Source organism: Coprinopsis cinerea (genome assembly GCF_000182895.1).
Source record: "Coprinopsis cinerea okayama7#130 chromosome 5 map unlocalized cont3.5, whole genome shotgun sequence".
In the NCBI taxonomy this organism is placed as follows: domain Eukaryota; kingdom Fungi; phylum Basidiomycota; class Agaricomycetes; order Agaricales; family Psathyrellaceae; genus Coprinopsis; species Coprinopsis cinerea.
In genome coordinates, this window is record NW_003307540.1 from 1,932,583 (window position 1) to 1,948,749 (window position 16,167).

General features: G+C 51.7%; 7 protein-coding genes across 7 annotated transcripts; 3 read left to right on the forward strand and 4 right to left on the reverse strand.

Annotated features, from left to right (window-relative positions):
• Nucleotides 1–49: 49 nt before the first annotated feature.
• Nucleotides 50–800, reverse strand: CC1G_14659 (hypothetical protein; the record flags this gene model as incomplete). The annotated part of the gene is made up of 4 exons (XM_002911184.1): nucleotides 50–278; nucleotides 370–679; nucleotides 727–770; nucleotides 796–800. The coding sequence occupies 4 exons, from the start codon at nucleotides 798–800 to the stop codon at nucleotides 50–52; spliced, it is 588 nt and encodes a 195-aa protein (XP_002911230.1).
• Nucleotides 801–906: 106 nt separating this feature from the next.
• CC1G_00449 (chaperone) lies at nucleotides 907–3,225 on the forward strand (the record flags this gene model as incomplete). Its single annotated transcript, XM_001837261.2, has 10 exons — nucleotides 907–962; nucleotides 1,012–1,191; nucleotides 1,252–1,417; nucleotides 1,472–1,596; nucleotides 1,648–1,685; nucleotides 1,751–2,112; nucleotides 2,184–2,257; nucleotides 2,335–2,743; nucleotides 2,803–3,023; nucleotides 3,082–3,225. Exons 1-10 carry the CDS (start codon nucleotides 954–956, stop codon nucleotides 3,223–3,225), a joined length of 1,728 nt encoding a protein of 575 aa, XP_001837313.1. The 5' UTR covers nucleotides 907–953.
• Nucleotides 3,226–3,379: 154 nt separating this feature from the next.
• CC1G_14660 (mu-adaptin 3) lies at nucleotides 3,380–5,314 on the reverse strand (the record flags this gene model as incomplete). Its single annotated transcript, XM_002911185.1, has 10 exons — nucleotides 5,266–5,314; nucleotides 4,994–5,208; nucleotides 4,825–4,937; nucleotides 4,485–4,762; nucleotides 4,362–4,423; nucleotides 4,231–4,303; nucleotides 3,986–4,182; nucleotides 3,721–3,923; nucleotides 3,597–3,667; nucleotides 3,380–3,545 (listed from the first exon to the last, which is right to left on the reverse strand). Exons 1-10 carry the CDS (start codon nucleotides 5,301–5,303, stop codon nucleotides 3,380–3,382), a joined length of 1,416 nt encoding a protein of 471 aa, XP_002911231.1. The 5' UTR covers nucleotides 5,304–5,314.
• A 69-nt stretch (nucleotides 5,315–5,383) lies between these two features.
• On the reverse strand, nucleotides 5,384–9,413 carry CC1G_14661 (hypothetical protein; the record flags this gene model as incomplete). Its single annotated transcript, XM_002911186.1, has 11 exons — nucleotides 5,384–5,875; nucleotides 5,928–6,121; nucleotides 6,171–6,192; nucleotides 6,249–6,316; nucleotides 6,366–6,403; nucleotides 6,459–6,493; nucleotides 6,547–6,968; nucleotides 7,020–7,747; nucleotides 7,805–7,880; nucleotides 7,930–8,356; nucleotides 8,413–9,413. The coding sequence occupies 11 exons, from the start codon at nucleotides 9,411–9,413 to the stop codon at nucleotides 5,515–5,517; spliced, it is 3,372 nt and encodes a 1,123-aa protein (XP_002911232.1). The 3' UTR covers nucleotides 5,384–5,514.
• A 218-nt stretch (nucleotides 9,414–9,631) lies between these two features.
• On the forward strand, nucleotides 9,632–10,279 carry CC1G_00451 (hypothetical protein; the record flags this gene model as incomplete). Its single annotated transcript, XM_001837263.1, has 4 exons — nucleotides 9,632–9,772; nucleotides 9,834–9,968; nucleotides 10,018–10,110; nucleotides 10,160–10,279. The coding sequence occupies 4 exons, from the start codon at nucleotides 9,632–9,634 to the stop codon at nucleotides 10,277–10,279; spliced, it is 489 nt and encodes a 162-aa protein (XP_001837315.1).
• Nucleotides 10,280–10,400: 121 nt separating this feature from the next.
• Nucleotides 10,401–11,304, reverse strand: CC1G_00452 (isochorismatase domain-containing protein; the record flags this gene model as incomplete). The annotated part of the gene is made up of 5 exons (XM_001837264.2): nucleotides 10,401–10,700; nucleotides 10,774–10,931; nucleotides 11,015–11,036; nucleotides 11,104–11,168; nucleotides 11,238–11,304. 5 exons carry the CDS (start codon nucleotides 11,302–11,304, stop codon nucleotides 10,401–10,403), a joined length of 612 nt encoding a protein of 203 aa, XP_001837316.2.
• Nucleotides 11,305–11,650: 346 nt separating this feature from the next.
• On the forward strand, nucleotides 11,651–15,526 carry CC1G_00453 (hypothetical protein; the record flags this gene model as incomplete). The annotated part of the gene is made up of 3 exons (XM_001837265.2): nucleotides 11,651–11,698; nucleotides 11,755–12,265; nucleotides 12,327–15,526. The coding sequence occupies 3 exons, from the start codon at nucleotides 11,651–11,653 to the stop codon at nucleotides 15,524–15,526; spliced, it is 3,759 nt and encodes a 1,252-aa protein (XP_001837317.2).
• Between the last annotated feature and the right edge of the window lie 641 nt (nucleotides 15,527–16,167).

A 16,167-nucleotide genomic window follows, 5' to 3' on the forward strand; every position in this document is an offset into this window, starting at 1 on the left:
TAAAGGCGTGTATCATGTCGGGTTCGGGCTCAGATTAAAACACAGTGAGTCAATGCCCTGCTCGCAGCTCGCAGAATAGACGATTAGAAGCTGAGCTAGAACGATAATGGACAGCCTGCCCTGATCCCCCGCATTGGAATCCATTCCCGACGGTACCGGGAGTCAAATGCAGCAGAGGGCAACATGATAACCGCAGAGCAAGGGGATAACCACAAGGGCAAAAAAAGGGGTAACTTTGGTCGATGAACAAGGGAAACCGACCGCTGGCCTGGTGCAGACTGTAAAAGCGAGATTTTATCAGGTGGTTCTCGAGTTAAAAGGGTACACCGAGAGCTCCTTGCTGTGCCGAGCTAGAGGAGTGGAACCTACCCCCGTCCGTTACTAGTAGCAGGTGGCGGGTGCCAGAGAATGGGTGCCCGCAAGCCATAGAGCATCGTGCGAAGGGGGTGGTGTCCCGGGTGGTGTTCCTCTAGGGCAGCAGGCAGGCGACCAAGCATAGCCGCTGTAGCTTCATTACAAAAATCAGTATTGCCACCCCTGCACGAAACGTTGTTGATGGATACGATGTCGACTTGTCCTTCCAGAAAGCCCCCTTCATAGTAGCGGCTGTCGAAACAAGCTCCAAAGTTTCCATGTACATGCTGCTGTTTCAGAGCCGTTGGGGCGGTTGCGTGTGGCCCTAGAGTATGCTATCATCGCGACCCACGCACTACAGACTTGACGCACTCGGCAGGATTGTGTAGGCCGTGGTCCAAGCTTGGACAGGGGCTCTGTAGCAGAAATAGAAATACGTACGTCATCGCCCTTTACCAGAACGTGATCTTTCCAGGAAATCTCTGGTATGTTCTGGAACTTTTATACAAACCTCTCAAAGGATCGTCTGTTATAAGTAGTCCCTCTTCTAATCGCATCTGTTTCTGTTGACTTCTTCCATCTAAATTGAACGACCAGCCATGTCCGATGTAAGTTTTCACCTTTTCTCGACCGCCAATCCCTAACTGATCCCTGTAGGCAAATGCTCTGAAAGACCAAGGAAACAAGGCCTTTGCCGCCAAAGAATGGGACAAGGCGATTGATCTCTTCTCTCAGGCTATTGCGATTGACCCCAAGAACCATGTTTTGTGGTCGAACCGAAGTGCAGCCAAGGCAGGCAAGAAAGACTGGCCTGGTGCCCTGGCGGACGCTGAAGAGGTACAGATCGAGTGTTGCTCTCCAGACTAAAGAATTCACTCTGAAGAACCTATCTTTTAGTGTGTCAAAGTAAACCCTTCGTGGGCCAAGGGTTATGCTCGAAAGGGTGCTGCCTTGCACGGATCGAGGAGATACGACGATGCTATTGCCGCCTATGAGGAGGGTATCAAGTTAGAAGATAGCCCTGCCCTGAGGAAGGGTCTCCAGGAAGTCAAGGATGCAAAGGGTGTGTCTCAACATGATATAGGCGTCAACTAAAATTCATTGGATCACCCCACAGCTAACGCTGACGCCGACGAGGCAATGGGTCTCGGCAAGATGTTCAGCGACCCTAACATGCTCGCCAAACTCGCTGCCAACCCTCGCACCGCCAAACACCTGGCAGATCCCGCATTCGTCCAAAAGGTAAGTCGAGGTTCCTCTTTCTTGTAAGCTAACGACTTACGTCTCTATCAGCTTCAAATGATCCAACAAAACCCTCAATTGGCCTCAAAGTATGGCGTCACTTCCCCTCATGACCGATAACACCCATCAACTAACACTCGTTCTCAACTTCTAGTGCTCTCCAAGACCCTCGCATGATCGATGTATTGGGGGCCATGATGGGCATTGATATCCAAGCAACCACCCGTCCCGAAGGCTCCGACGACCTCCCAGAAGGAGTTCAGCAACGTCCTCCTACTCCTCCTCCTGCCGCTTCTTCATCTTCCAGTAAAACCCCAGAGCCTCCCAAGCCCCAAGAGGAGGACGTTGAGATGGAGGATGACTCTGAAGAAGCTCAACAAAAGAAAGAGGCAGAAGCAGAGAAGAAAGCCGGTGCCGAAGCTTACAGGAAACGCGAATTCGACGAAGCTATCAAGCGGTTCGAGCGTGCTTGGGAGATCTACCCTAAGGACATCACGTTCCTTACCAATGCTGGAGGTGAGTAGGTCTCGTGGCCCCTCTTTCGCATGGCCACTTTGGCTGACTTTTTTTTTGCTTCCGCTGCATAGCTGCTTACTTCGAGAAGGGCGAATACGACAAGGCCATCGAGGTATGCGAGAAAGCAGTGGACGAAGGTCGATCGGTACGTGCTCCTCTCTGTCTCCTTCCCATGTTCAAGTGACTTCATAATAATGTTTCGATCTGCACATCCACCATTAGATTCGTGCCGATTACAAACTAATCGCCAAAGCATACGGCCGTGTTGGAACTTCCTATCAACGCAAGGGCGACCTCGAGAACGCATTGAAGTACTTCAACAAGTCTCTCACCGAACACCGTACCCCCGATGTCCTGAACAAACTAAAGGAGGTGGAGAAGGCCAAGGCGGAAGCTGAACGCCTTGCGTATATTGATCCTGAGAAGAGTGCGGCTGCGCGGGAGGAGGGCAATAACAAGTACAAGGCCGGTGACTTTGCCGGTGCGGTCAAGGACTACACTGAGAGTATCAAGCGAGATCCATCGGATGCAAGAGGTTACAATAACCGCGCGGCAGCTTACATGAAGCTCATGGCCTTCCCCGATGCCTTGAAGGATGCGGAAAAGGCTGTGGAAGTCGATCCCAAGTTTGGTACGCCATCTGCCTATGATCATGCGGATTTTCTGAGCCCACTGATCCTTTTCCGACAGTCAAGGCTTACATCCGCAAGTCCAACATCCTCTTCTCCATGCGTGAATATACAAAAGCACTGGAGGCTCTCCAAACCGCAACCGAACAGGACGAGACTGGCCAGCACGCGAAGGAGATTCAACAGTCAGAATTTAAGGTTCAACAAGCGTTGTTCACTCAGCGTGGATCGGAATCCCAAGAGGAGACGCTTGCCAGGGCCATGCGTGATCCTGAGGTTGCTGTAAGTGTTTCAGGTTTATCTGAAGGATTCACCGTCCCGCTAACCCGCAACTTCGCAGAACATCATGTCGGACCCGGTCATGCAGCAGATTCTCCAGCAAGCCCAGGAAGACCCCAACGCCTTGCAAGAACATCTTAAGAACCCAGTAGTTCGACAGAAGATCCAGAAGCTCATCAACGCTGGCATTATCCGCACGCGATGAAAAGCTTATCCCATCCTGCTGGTCTGTCCGCATTCATTTTGCATCGATTTAAACCCATTGGCATTCCATACTAGCATTCATGTAATACAACCACAATGTACATTCAGGGAGCATTTGGCAGTTGATTAGGTTCTATATAGCCCCAGGTCTAGATTTACCATCTCCATTCGACGTTAGCACATGAGCGTCCCCTGACGCCTTTGTAAGGTTTATACCCCTCGCCAGTGATCCTAAGTTGTTCGACCTTCAGTTGAGAAAACGTGCGCGATGGTATCTCGAAGCGAATCTGCATCGCCCGCGAAGGTCTCGGAGGGGCAGTCCTGGTAGCTTGTTGTCAATCTGAGTGGAGGATGAAAATGACATATACGCACGGAGCAGTGAAGGAACCCTGCAAGGTCCAGTGTGTTGATGGAGGGGCACGAGGAATTTCCCAGCGAAGTACCTGTTATGCGGGGGTGAGAATCCAGAGCAGGCTTCAGTTGTGCACACAGTGACCTTTTTCTTTTGGTCAAAGCTCCAAGATGCCGTTGACGTCTCCACCGACAATCCGCGCCCAAGGCCTCCCGATTCGCGGGAAGCGACACACTTGATCCCATGTACCCCTTCTCCTAGATTCAATTCCACCGAGATGTTCTCCAGGGAAACATTCTCGTTTACGCGAGTGGTAAGCCGTGAGGTGAACGATATTTCAAATGTTGCTTAAGTGTTCAAAATACGAGTCAGAACCAAAGCATGGTAAGTATAGAGTCGAGAAACTCACCATTGTTGCCGTCGAACTCGAACCTTGCCTTCATCACAAATGGCATTGGAATTTGGTCCTTGACCGCAGTCGTCGAGGAGGTTCCAAATCGCAAGGCAGAGTTTCCGGCGTTGGGAGCAAATCGGTATTCGGCTAACACGAAATGGCCGTCAGGTGGAATAAACGATAGTGCCCTGTCTTTCGACCACCGCTGCAATCTAAGGCGTATGAGATCTCGCAAAGGATTAGGTGACCTTCCCGCTTACCGCACGCATGGGTGGAAGGCGCAGTCGGCGAGAACTTGTGAGTTGGAAAAGGTGAGAAGGCAGTCTGGCGTTCCTGTGGTGGATCTATTGAATATCGGGAAACCGTCAAAGAATGCCATTGGTTAACTCACCTGAAAGTCGACAATTCCCTTCGATCTGGCCGAAAACATTGCTTGACAACGGAACGCCATGTCTAGACACACAGGCACGCTTTTAAGCTCGTTTCAAACCCGTGCACAGTTCCAGAAACCTACTTATTCACGATCGCCCGCAGCTCTTCCACCATGTCAAAGTAGATTTCATTACTGGCATACTTAACACCCGCTCTTCTCCAAGGTATTGGTGAGGAGAAAGGACCGTGCGCTGCCGTGTGTAGACCAGGAGCTGTGCCTCCAGCACCAATGGCTGCCAGATTGGCGCTAGCTGCATTCAAAAGCTTGGTGAGGAGCGAGGGCGGGAGGACGATATCGCGTAGGGCGTTGTGTGATGTAGTCAATGGGTGGCCTACTGAGTCGAGTATCTCTTCCAAGAGCTGTATCCGCCCAAACTGAATGTCAGCGGCCGGATACACCAACTCAACGAACCAAAACGCACCTGATAGACAATATCAAAGTTCTCCTTGACGGTCACCACTGAAACGTCACCAAAGTATTCTTGCAGTATGTCGATAAACGTCCTCAAGAAGGAGAATCCAACCAGTGGGTCCACTGCAACATCGCTTCATTCAGATTCCAGAAGAACTTGCAGAAAAAGACCAGCGCACCATTCCCACTGATTGGACACAATATCCTCAAATCGCCAACAGAGACATGGCAACACGCGCTCGGAATGTCCACGTTCGTTGGATGCTGAACGTATATCACTGAGTCAATATCGGTAGGTCGCTGGGCATTCGCAGCGGCGGCATTGAAAGCCTCGACATGGAGGAAGGGGTAAGTGGATGTGGTCGAACGAAACCCTGACTGAATAATGGATCGGCTTCAGTGGGCGACGTCATTAAACCAAGGTAGCAAGTAACAGTTGAATGCAACTAACCCAGCGCTGTCTAGTAAGATGAGACCGTCGATACCCATTGGCCAGACGTCGATAACGGTGGTCGCGGTGCAAAGATGCTTGCCCCCTTTCCGATCAATCATCCCTCGGGACGTGATGATGCAATCCATCCATTCCAGTGGTATTTGAAGAGTACGTTAAAACAACAGGCAAGAGAATTCTAAATATGCTAGAAACTCTATGTGAAAGGTATTTCATAGTCCATGTAAATGTCGAATTGAAAATAATGGCCTAACACTCGGCATTCATAGCGCCAAGGTTATGCTTCTTACTCCTGTGGCTCTTCCTAGCCCTTGCCAAATGTGAAGATCGCTCAGGAAGAGGAGGAAGGAAGCCCAACGAAGGCTTGACATTCTTCGCTGCTTCATCAATCTCGTCTCTGAACCTGCGATCGCCGGTTGCACCAGGAGTGGCAGTATACATCGAAGTCGTATCGTCATCTGGGGCAGGCGAGGATTTGACATCCGGTTCGTCGAAAACGATGGGTATAGGTGCTTCGTAACCGGTGATACCAAGTTCACGGCAATAATACTGAACAGCAGCATGGAAGGCTGTCTTTCGTGCGTTGCGCAAGCCCCAGTCTTGCCAATTGCTGCCAACGAGCGGTTAGCAAGTGCGAAAATTAGCGCTTCTGCGTGGCGTACCCATTATGCGCGATACCGATCGTTAACTGGAGATACCTCTGGTACACAATGTGCTGTAAAGTCACTCCAGTCTGAGGTTGGTACCAACGATTTTCCTCCGTCGATAACCAATCATTCAAGCACTTTTCCAAAGCATCAAGCTTGGTTAGTGGGGTCTTCCAGGCAACTTGCATATGCAGCATTTCTGTCGTTTTCTGGAAATTGTCAATATTGAAACAGAGGCGCCAACTCAATCACACTTACTCCGCTCCGGCGGACATTAGTTCTGCAGAGTCGTCATTGTTAGAAGTATGCAGTTGATAGTTTTCCAAAGGGACGTACATGAACTTGTTGAACAACTGGCTGTTGAAGTAATATGTCTCTGTTCCATCGGCACGAGTGAAGATGGTCTGCAAAGTGGTTAGTAAAGGAAAAGAGGACACACATAAACCGACTAACAGCAAAGAGCCCCATTTTCTTCACGACAAGGTTCTCATCTGCATTCACGTCAGTCCGCCGTTCAACCGCACGGGTGAACTGCAATCGACGTACTGTCAACAAAGACACGGTCACCGGTGTCATAGGGGCTGATGCCAGTATCAGCACCAACATCCAGGAACGTTGAGATAAAGCGACTTACTGGGTCACAAACAAGAACATAATCGCATCAAACGCTCTACTCGCTGAACTCTTGAAGATGAAGCTCGCGGCGATAAAAATTGAGTACACGCTCGAAAGAGAATCGCCAACCTCGACTCCGAACACACTTAGACTGATGAAGAACAGAATAATCAGCGCAAAGGCCAGCAGAATCCTATCGAGGGTCTTGACAGCTTCTCCCGCGTCGCGCAGCGCTCGGGACAAGAACCGTCGTTCGCGATAGGTTCTAACCAGGGTCCGCTTGATCTCTGCGCGAGAGAGATCATCGTTGTGGTCCGTGTCGAAAACAGCGAAAGCTTCTTCAGCCTGCTCTTTGGTGGGGAAAACTGGATAGAAGTCGGCGGGGATGAGGTACTTTCTCCGACGGTCTCGTAGGCGGTAAAACAGGGATCGTGCTAGTCGCTATGGAGAAGAGCTTAGAGAAAAGCTCAGGACGGCTGGATGGGCACCCACCTTGGCTTCCGTCGTCGAATTGATATTCCACGCCAAACTTGACAAATCCCTATCTTTCCCTCTGATGTTTCGAGCATCATGTAGGACGGCCTTCTTGATCACCCTTGCCGTTTTTACCAGAGTATGATCCTCCGCCTCGGAATGCATCCTCCTATGTCGACTATCAATCGAACTTCGCCTACTCCTCGAGGGACCTCCAGGCCCCGGAGAACCAGGCCGGGACGGAATAGGCGAAGCATCAGGAGGGTGAATATGGATCCGCTCGAACTCGGTTGGAGTAGTTCTCTTCTCTTCAGTAGCCAACTCGCGCAGGGATATGGCCGTCTCTGCGTCCGTCTGCTTCTTCGACTTTCTGAACCAGCTCGTTGTCTTCCTTTGTTTCTTCAACTTCTTCTTGCCGTCAACGCCGCCAATCAGGGTCTTGTCGCCATCTTCAACATCCCCGTCGTGGCCATGGTCGCTAGATCCGAGTTGGCTGATAGTCGTAACAGCGGATGCCAACCGTGAAAGTGGTGGTCTTGGAGTGATAGCGCTGAGACGGGCATTGACGACGTTCATGTCGTAGCTTTGGCTGTACCGGCTTGAGCCAAACATGGGAGTTCGAGACCCGGACGATGCTTTGGGATAATGTCGTTTCGGTTTGTACTGCTGGAGTTTCTCTACGACAGCAAGGCAAGCTTCGACTGATTCGATTCGGTCTTTGTATGCTGTGCGATGGAAGTTCCATGCTGAAAGGGTAATAATGAGGACATTGAAGAAATAAAATCCCAGTGAACAGAACGCACCGACAAAATGGGTCAGCATCTTTTGAATGCAAACAACGAGGACGAAGAAGAATAGGAAGAGAACAACTTGGTAGGCCTGTTACAAGGATAAATACGCGAATCTAGTGTCAACGGGGTTCACTCACTCTATCGGTGTAGGGAGCTCTGCTCTCTTCCTCGTCGTCCAAACTATACAGGCCGTATATATGAGCAAAGATGATAACCCAAGAAGCTATCCAGCTCGCGGCATAAAATGCGGGTTTGAAGGTATCCTTGACAGCATTGTACATCTCGACCCTCGTTTTGACGGTCTCGGATATGTGGCCCCAGACGGCTGACAAGAGGTAGAGAGCGATGACGGGGACGAGATCGATGATCATAGCGAGGTACCATGAGACGACGATGTTGGCAGCGACCCAGAACAACCATGCTTGCACATTCTGGTCTACGTATTTCCGGTGGTCTGTGGGGTCTGCTTCGTACCAGTAAAAATGGACGAGGATGGCGGGAAGGGCGACTATGCCTGCGGTCAATGTCGATCCAATCAGTGAGGAAAAGGCAAGCGCGAAGATCCTATGAGTTGCCCCGTTAGCTAATATTGAGATCCCGACAAGAACAGGCATCATCACCTCTTTGGTCCCCATCCTTTCTTCTTTGGCTTTTGTCCTATCCTCTCCACGTATTTGCTGGCTTCGTCAGCCAAATCTTCTTCTCCAGACCAATCATACTCGTCAGTCGAGTCTTCATAATCCGTCACAGTGGGAGACGTGAAGGCACTCGAGTTGAGGCCATGCTCCGAGTCTTCCATTCGGTGGAAACCATGTCGCGTTGGCGAAATTTCCCTGTAGTCTGGGCTTCCAGGCAGCTTCATCTTGACAGTGGGTCGCTGCGAGTCCGCTGCGCTCGTCGAAACTTCCGGCGGTGGAAACTCGTACAGTCCCAGCCCGCTTCGCCTCCTGTGCCTTTTCTCATCCCTCTCAGCCCCTCTCTCTACGTCTGACATCGGCATCAGGATATCAATGCTCGAGGAACTCGAGTTCCTGCTGCACAAACCCGGAGGCTTCAGTAACTCCCCAACCTTCTCTGTCGAAGAGCTAGTGAGCAGCGACGCCGACGAGTCAGAATCGGATGTGTCGGATGCAGCGTGTCGATGCCGGGACTGGGCCTCAACCTGCTTGAGCGGCGCCCTATTTGAAAGGTCCAGCGGGTCCCCCTGGCGTGTTTTCAGTGGAGAAAGCGCTTTTGGTAATCCACCATTCGCATCAGGGTGAGGATCTCCGAAAGGACTGGCACCACCTTGGCGGACTCTCGTGTGCTCCACCTCCAAGGAATCTGTGCTGCGACTGTTGGCATTCGCCTGGGAGCGCGTGAATTGTAAGCCTGAGCGTGCCTCTATTGTCTCCGAAGAAAGGCCTGCTTCCCATTGAGGGCCTGCGAAGGGGTCCTCGCGGTCGTCGGCAGGGACTCGAGCATAGGTATTGGCGGTCGGGGTTCGTTGGTCGGGTAGAGAATCATCATCGTGCCTAATGGAGCCTTGATGCGAGTCGAGTTGGACATATTGAACGCCAACGTTGTCCGTGTCGGGCTCAGTGTGCAAAAAATCGAACTGCCTGCCACTTCTACCCGTCATGGGGGAGGAACATAAAGTTGAAGGTGAAGAATGGCCCCAACTTGGCCGCTTTATTATTCCTGGTTATCAGCCAGAGAAAAATTTGTGTGGTCCCCATTTTCGGTTGCCCGATCGCAAGACCATAACCGCCACTGATCGTGACGTCATTACAGGCGCTAATGCGCTATATCCCTTGTTGAGGAGCCCTTGAAGGTATCGAATCTTACCCCACTTCAACCATGTCGGCCCCTACATCCCCTATAATCGCAAAGTCTGTTCAGAAGGAGATCACGGCAGAGGCAAAGAGGGAACAAAAGGCATTCCAGCATATGGTCAAAGACCTGGAGCATCTGGAGAAGAAGGATAACAAAGCACACAAGGTAGTTACCCCCGGTTACCCGAGGCGATAGGCTCCACCAGACTCACCATTCTCCTGTAAAGCATGTGGACAAGATGGCAAAAGCGTTGAATAAGAATGAGCAGAAAGAACAGAAGACCATGCAGAAGATGCACAAGGCGACGGAGATCCACGAAGACACCAAGCTCAAGACTACCCATTTGCACCGTGAGCTGCAGGTGAGTGAACATCCGGTAAATATGGTCTCCGTAGCTCAATTACAAATAGGCTTCGAAACAAGAGGAGGACAAAATTCGCTCGCGACTAAAGGAGAAGAAGCTAGAGGTTGAGAATGCAATGTTAGAGAAAGAGTCGAACGAGGTTTGTACCTTCGTTCCATGTAGCAGGACAGACTTTGACAGTGTTATAGCAAGCTCGACTTCGTCGATTGGACGAGGCAAAGCGTCAGCCTGAGCCGACTACTTCTGATAATGCACCTGTGAATGTTGTACAGCAGCCAACGGAGCCCCGGCCAACGCAGCTCCAGTAATTTCGTCATTTCCAATTAGCAGGCGATTGTGATGTTACCTTGATATTCCATTTATATCTGCACCTGTACACTAGTTATGTAGGCTGTTCCATGATAATACCTGATGTTCCTTTCTCGGATATCACAGCGCACTTCTAGGAACAGCGGGAAGATTGTTGGGCATGTAGCCGACGGGTAGGACCTGTCCAACAGCCTTGGTGGAGGCGATCTCCTCTTTGATGATCTTGCTGAACGCCTTAAAGTTGGGGTATGCCGCGTCTTTCATCAACTGAAAGGCAATGCTTTCACTCGTGCCGATAATAGCACCTTCGGTGCGCATTCGATCCAGTGCAATGGGTATCTCGAACGCGTTGCAAGAAGATACACCATCGGCCACGATGTGCACGGTGTACTTCTCAGAAGCAATGAGATCCAGGGCCGTCTGAAGGACGCAGACTTGCGACTGGGAGGTTTCAAATGAGACAGGACTGAAAATACATGTCACTTTGGCGTACCTCGATTCCGAAGAGAACAATCGAGGTGACGTGAGGCCGCGCAGCCAAGGCAGCCTTGACATCCGCAGTGAACATGGAGAACAGAGTCTTGTCATAAGGCCCGATGTACAGGGGTCCCAACGACTCAGTGTTTATGGCAGGATCAATTTCCCCGAGTGCTATGAGTGGGAAAGAAGCTCTGTCAGGAACTGTCGGGAAAGTCTTGCGGACGGGAACCTGCCTCGGGCATTCTGCGTGGTACCAAGGACTTCGATATTGAGAACCTGGAGTTTACGCGTTCGACGCGTAAGGTGAGGTCAAAAAGTCCGAAAGAAATCGAGGGATGCTCACCTTTGCTACTTTAATGAGCTTGTTGGCCGTAGCAACGACTTGGTCGTATCCATAGATGGCAGAGCCTGTGCAGGTGGATATTGTCCATGATTCAGGGGTTGATTCGCGTGAACGATGGGGTCGTCGCGGCTTACGGAATTTGGTTTGGATGTCACAAAGGAAGAAGATTGTGGTTGCTGGGTCGAGGAGATTGACTGGCATTTTCTGAGAGAGCAGGGTGAGTAGAGAGGGTACGGATAATAAAGCCAATCATTAGCCGGGGTAATTAACATGGATAGTAGAGGTGATGTGAAAGGGCGGAGTTTGAATGGAGTGTGGACTGTGATGGGAAGTTCATTTCGTGTTGAGTGAGTTGTTCGTCTTGTTCGTCTGTCGCCAACGGTCACTGCCCCTTCCTTCCTTTCTTCCTTCTCCCCTTGGGTGTCCGTGTCTACCCTTCACCGCTCAACCCTCATTCATACACGACACCAGCCTCTCTTTTTGTCCACACTCGCCTAACCCAGGCCTACGTTCCTTTCTAATGCTTTCCATCGACAATATCACGACCATGACCGTTGCTGAACCTGCAAATGAAGACTTTGTAGTCAGACAGAGAGTACGTCTGTTTCTCAATATCTCGCCATCTCTTATATTAACTTTTTCTATAAACAGTTGGACGCCTTCAAGCTGGGCAAGTCCTTCTCTACGGCGGCGCCAGGCGCTCCAAGGCCAGCCCACAGACATCAACGATCCCATTCACGAAACACCTCGATATCCTCCTCCTCCTCCATCTCACACTCCTCGCTCGCTTCCTCAAGGTCCTCCGGCCTCCAGGATTTGTCCGGTTTCTCTTTTGGCGGGTCCATCAGCAGCTCTGCGTCCACCACCAGCTCGCTCGCATCCTCGACCAGTACATCTGCACCCCCGCCGACAACCAAGCGCAATTCACACCACAGGAGAAGGTCTTCTGTCTCCACCCGCCACGAGTCCGCAGAATTGATGGGCGTTACCCTTCCTGAACTCCCCCCTTCTTCGTCCGACCACAATGTCAACTTTGGCGATAAGGACTCCATCCGCCGCCGCGCTCTTTGGGCATTGGAAGGAAAACCCGACGTTGCCTTTACCAAGGTAGAAATTCCAGAGTTGTCAACGCCCGACGTTGAAAAAATGATGTTCGACTTTTGTGAGTGTTCCTTCGACAACTCGCTTCACGTTACCTTTTTTCTCACACGCGGCCATTACAGCGTCCAAATCAAGCTTTTCCGGCGGAAGTTCTGCGTCCTTTGGTAACTCTTTGATGGGGAACAAGCGTGACTCGTTCAAGCTTCTCCCTCCCTCGGGCTCCTCGAAAGACCAGTTGCACACCCTTGTCGAAGAGGAGGAGGAGGATGAGGAGGATGAACCAGTTAGCAGAGTTGAGACAGCAGAACAGCTGTCATCACCTATTTCTGCTGACAAGGAGACCGTATCTGCCGCCGAAGAACCCACACAGGTAGCTCCGCTGCCATCAGCGGCTCTCAACAAAGCGACTCTTGGCAAACCTCGTCCCGCCACCTTAAACCTTCGGCCCCTCTCCCTCGTCGCCGAAACCCTGGGTACTAGCGCGGTCCAAGGACTGCCAACGCCATCCTTGTCTCCAAGCCCCAGGACAGGGCTTCGATCGCTGTCCTTGAGTCCGGCGTCGTCAGGCGACGAATCTTCCAAAGAGAACCAGCCCGTCAACCGTAGCTCGTTCATCTTGAATAATGCGCGTCGCCCAGCCCTTAACCTCAAAACCGCATCCATCGACTCTAGCGTCAGCTCTGGAGACGAATCCAAACCATTCCGCCGAAGCAGCATCTCGTACAGGAACTCTTCCATCAATGCTGCCGGACTCCCTACCCCCGAGATGACCCCGACTTTCACTCGTCGCTATTCCCTCGCCGAGTCCAACAAAGGCGTGGAAGAGGAATTTTTTCTTGGATCCCACCAACAACAATCCTCCTGCAAGCCTCTTAGCGCGAGTGAGCAACAGTTTCTTCTCAAGTCGCATAATGCGCTTGTTGCGCGGATAACGGACCTTGAGCGGGCGTTGTCCAGGCGTACGTCGCTGGGCAGTTATTCGAGTAGCTCCAGGCCAAGTTCCATCCTCTCCGACTCGACATCATTCAGCGAGAAGAGCAATTCTCCCATCCCCGGCGAGCCCAGTGATGAGATGTTGACCTTCATCAGAGATCTTAAGGCCGAGCGAGACGAGCTGAAAAAGGACGTGGAGGGTTGGAGGACGAGAGTGAACGACCTCGACCGTAAACACGCTCTGCTTGCCAAGCGGGTTGAGACCGAACGTTGGGAGGCTTGGGCTGCCCGTTCCCGCGTCGGCATCCTCGAGTCGGAAAAGGCGGCCCTCGAGAAGCGGGTTGAGGCTCTCGACCAGTCGTTGGCCGACCTTGAGGCAGATAAAGACAACCTCGAAATCCGTAATCGAGAGCTTCAGTCGCAGAACGAGGCAAAGGCGAAGCGGGTGGAGGAGCTTGAAGCCCAGCTGAAGCAGGTCAAGGAAGAGTTGGAGAAGGAACGACTATTGCACCAGCAGCAGGTCGCTGCCATCAGATCTGCTAACCTCGACGCCGATCTACTTGCCACTCCAACTCCTCAAGTATTCCAGCCTCAGCCTAATTCATCACTGAGTCCCGTCAATCTTGGCTTGGGACTTGTCGATGATCAGCCAACCTTTGCCTTCACCTTGAACGCCGTTCCGGAGGGTGACGAAGATAGCTATTCCGAGGAAGATAATGGACTCGGCCGGTACGAAGACGAGGAAGACTATGATGAGAGCTATGAAGCATCCTCATCATATGGTTCTTCGGACGAGTTTTCACAACGATCAGGAAACCCATTCATCAGAAAAGAATCGCCTACCTCCCCTCTCACCCCTTCCTATGCTCAATTCGATGATGTTTCCATTGCTTCGCCGGCGTCCTTGACCTTTGGTAGATCCCAAGCTTCTCCTCCCCCTGTGCCCGCTCGTCCTGATGCTTTGAGGGATTCCGAGCTGGCCTTCAATTGGACCTTCCCTCGGGCTCAGCCAGCGGCAAAGGTCGAGTCCCATCAACCAAAACCATCGGTCGATCGATTCTTCAATTGCTTGGACGAGTCCGAAGACAGCGATGACTCTGCTCCTGCAAGCCCCATCTCTTTCAACTACGAACAGAGCAAGGATATGTTTGCCAGTGGCTTCCGTTTCGCTGTTCAGGATGATACACCGTTCTTCTTGCCACCTGGCATTGGCACTGTCGTTGAAGAGCACACTGCCAAGTTGTCGACCGTTGCGGAAGAGGACGAGGAGGACGAATATATCGAGGATGACGAAGACATGTTTGGAGAGGCGGGTGGAATCAGAATCACGTTCACCCCTCCTGACGAAGTTGAGGAACCTGAAGAGCCACCTCAGATCCAGGTCTCTTCACCTGTCAAGGCTCCGTCGACTCCCCCGGTTTTGCCTGTACTCAACTTTGGCAGTGGTGACGAGGAAGAGGAGGATTTCTTCAGTCTCCCCTCGACTGTCTCTAAGGAGGTCGAGACTGAAGGACGCCCTGTTGCTCAACCTGCAGCCGCGCAGCCTGAGATAACATTAACTTCGGTCGGGCAGCCCTCAGCTCCTCCCACACCCGTCACCCATTCGTCCGCCACGTCTTGCACCTCGCCCAAAGTTACATCCCCGTCATCGATCCCTCGACCCATTTCCCGTCAATCGAACAAGTCACAAGGATCGGCATCATCTTCGCCTCATTCGCCACCCCTCGCTTTCAGTGTTTTCGCCACGCCGCCTACGAAACGGGGTGGAACTACTCCATCGTTCATTCCCCAATCGGTTACTTCTCCGTCCCCAGTTCGGACCGCCTCCTCCCAGAAATCTAAGATTGCGATCGCGGCACCGACGTTCATTCGACCTCCCAATCGGAAGCCTACGGTCCCGACTGCTCCTGCCGCTAAACCGCAGGGTACCTCTCGCAATGCAAACGGTTCGACCCTTACCGCTAAGCCTGCTACCCGTACGTTTGCTGATTCCTCTCCTCTTCCAGAACCAAAACCAATGACCCCGCCCCACAGAGCATTCGATCTTGAATTCCAAATGGCAACCGAGGTTGCAACACAAGGCTCGGACGTAACGACAGCGAGTTGCGTTGCGCCCCCTTCAGGTTCTTCGTCTTTGGCTTCTATCATCACGGCCCCACTCCCAACCAATCTTCTATCGAGTGTTCTCCTCTGGTCATGGTCCTCGCGACCGGCCCCCATTCCTTCTGGCTCCTCTTCAACAGCAACCTCAGTACCATCCCGCAAACCCTCTTTTGTCTCGAGGGAAAAACAATTGTCGAAACTCAAGTTCCGACTGGAACAGGAAAGCGTTTTGGGAGTGGCCAGCCACTACCGACGATGTGACAAGGACAATCTGGTCATATTGTAGTCGCATTCCTTCCAGCAACATACCAGTGTCATTGTTACCTCAGCGTTCGTCTTTCTCCTCTTTTTGCTATCGCTCGCCCGGCGACTCTATATCGGACTTGATTGCTGTGTGTTGTCGGTTGTTATTCACTCTATCCTTATTCCTCCCCGTTCATGATCGTTTCCATCTTTATTGCATGTAGCCACGCTTCTGCCCCTAACCCCTCTATATGCCTATGCCGTCGTCTCCTCATACCCCCACCACCTGTCCCCCGCCTTCGCGTCGTTTCTTCGTCACGTACATCGCTAACCTTTTTTGTGTATTTTGACCTCGTTCTGCACATCCATTTGTTCCCATTATCCATTTCTACTTGTGCACGAGTGGACCTTTTTTCTTTTACGATGTACCTACCCAACTCTGCCAGCTAGATGCTGGAGAGGTTCTTGATGATGGGTGTGTTGGGTTGTACCAGTAGTTGATGTTTTCCATGAAATGCATACAGTATGCGAAAAAAATGAATGGCTGGAGCTATCTCGAACTTGAATAGAATGCGAATGGAGCCAAGGGCCAAGGCCGGCTGCGGTTCCCGGAACATTCCGCGGGATAAGTATTCTCACGGTGGAACTGACGTTTGAATGGGCCCGCTGAAATTCGTTTCGACC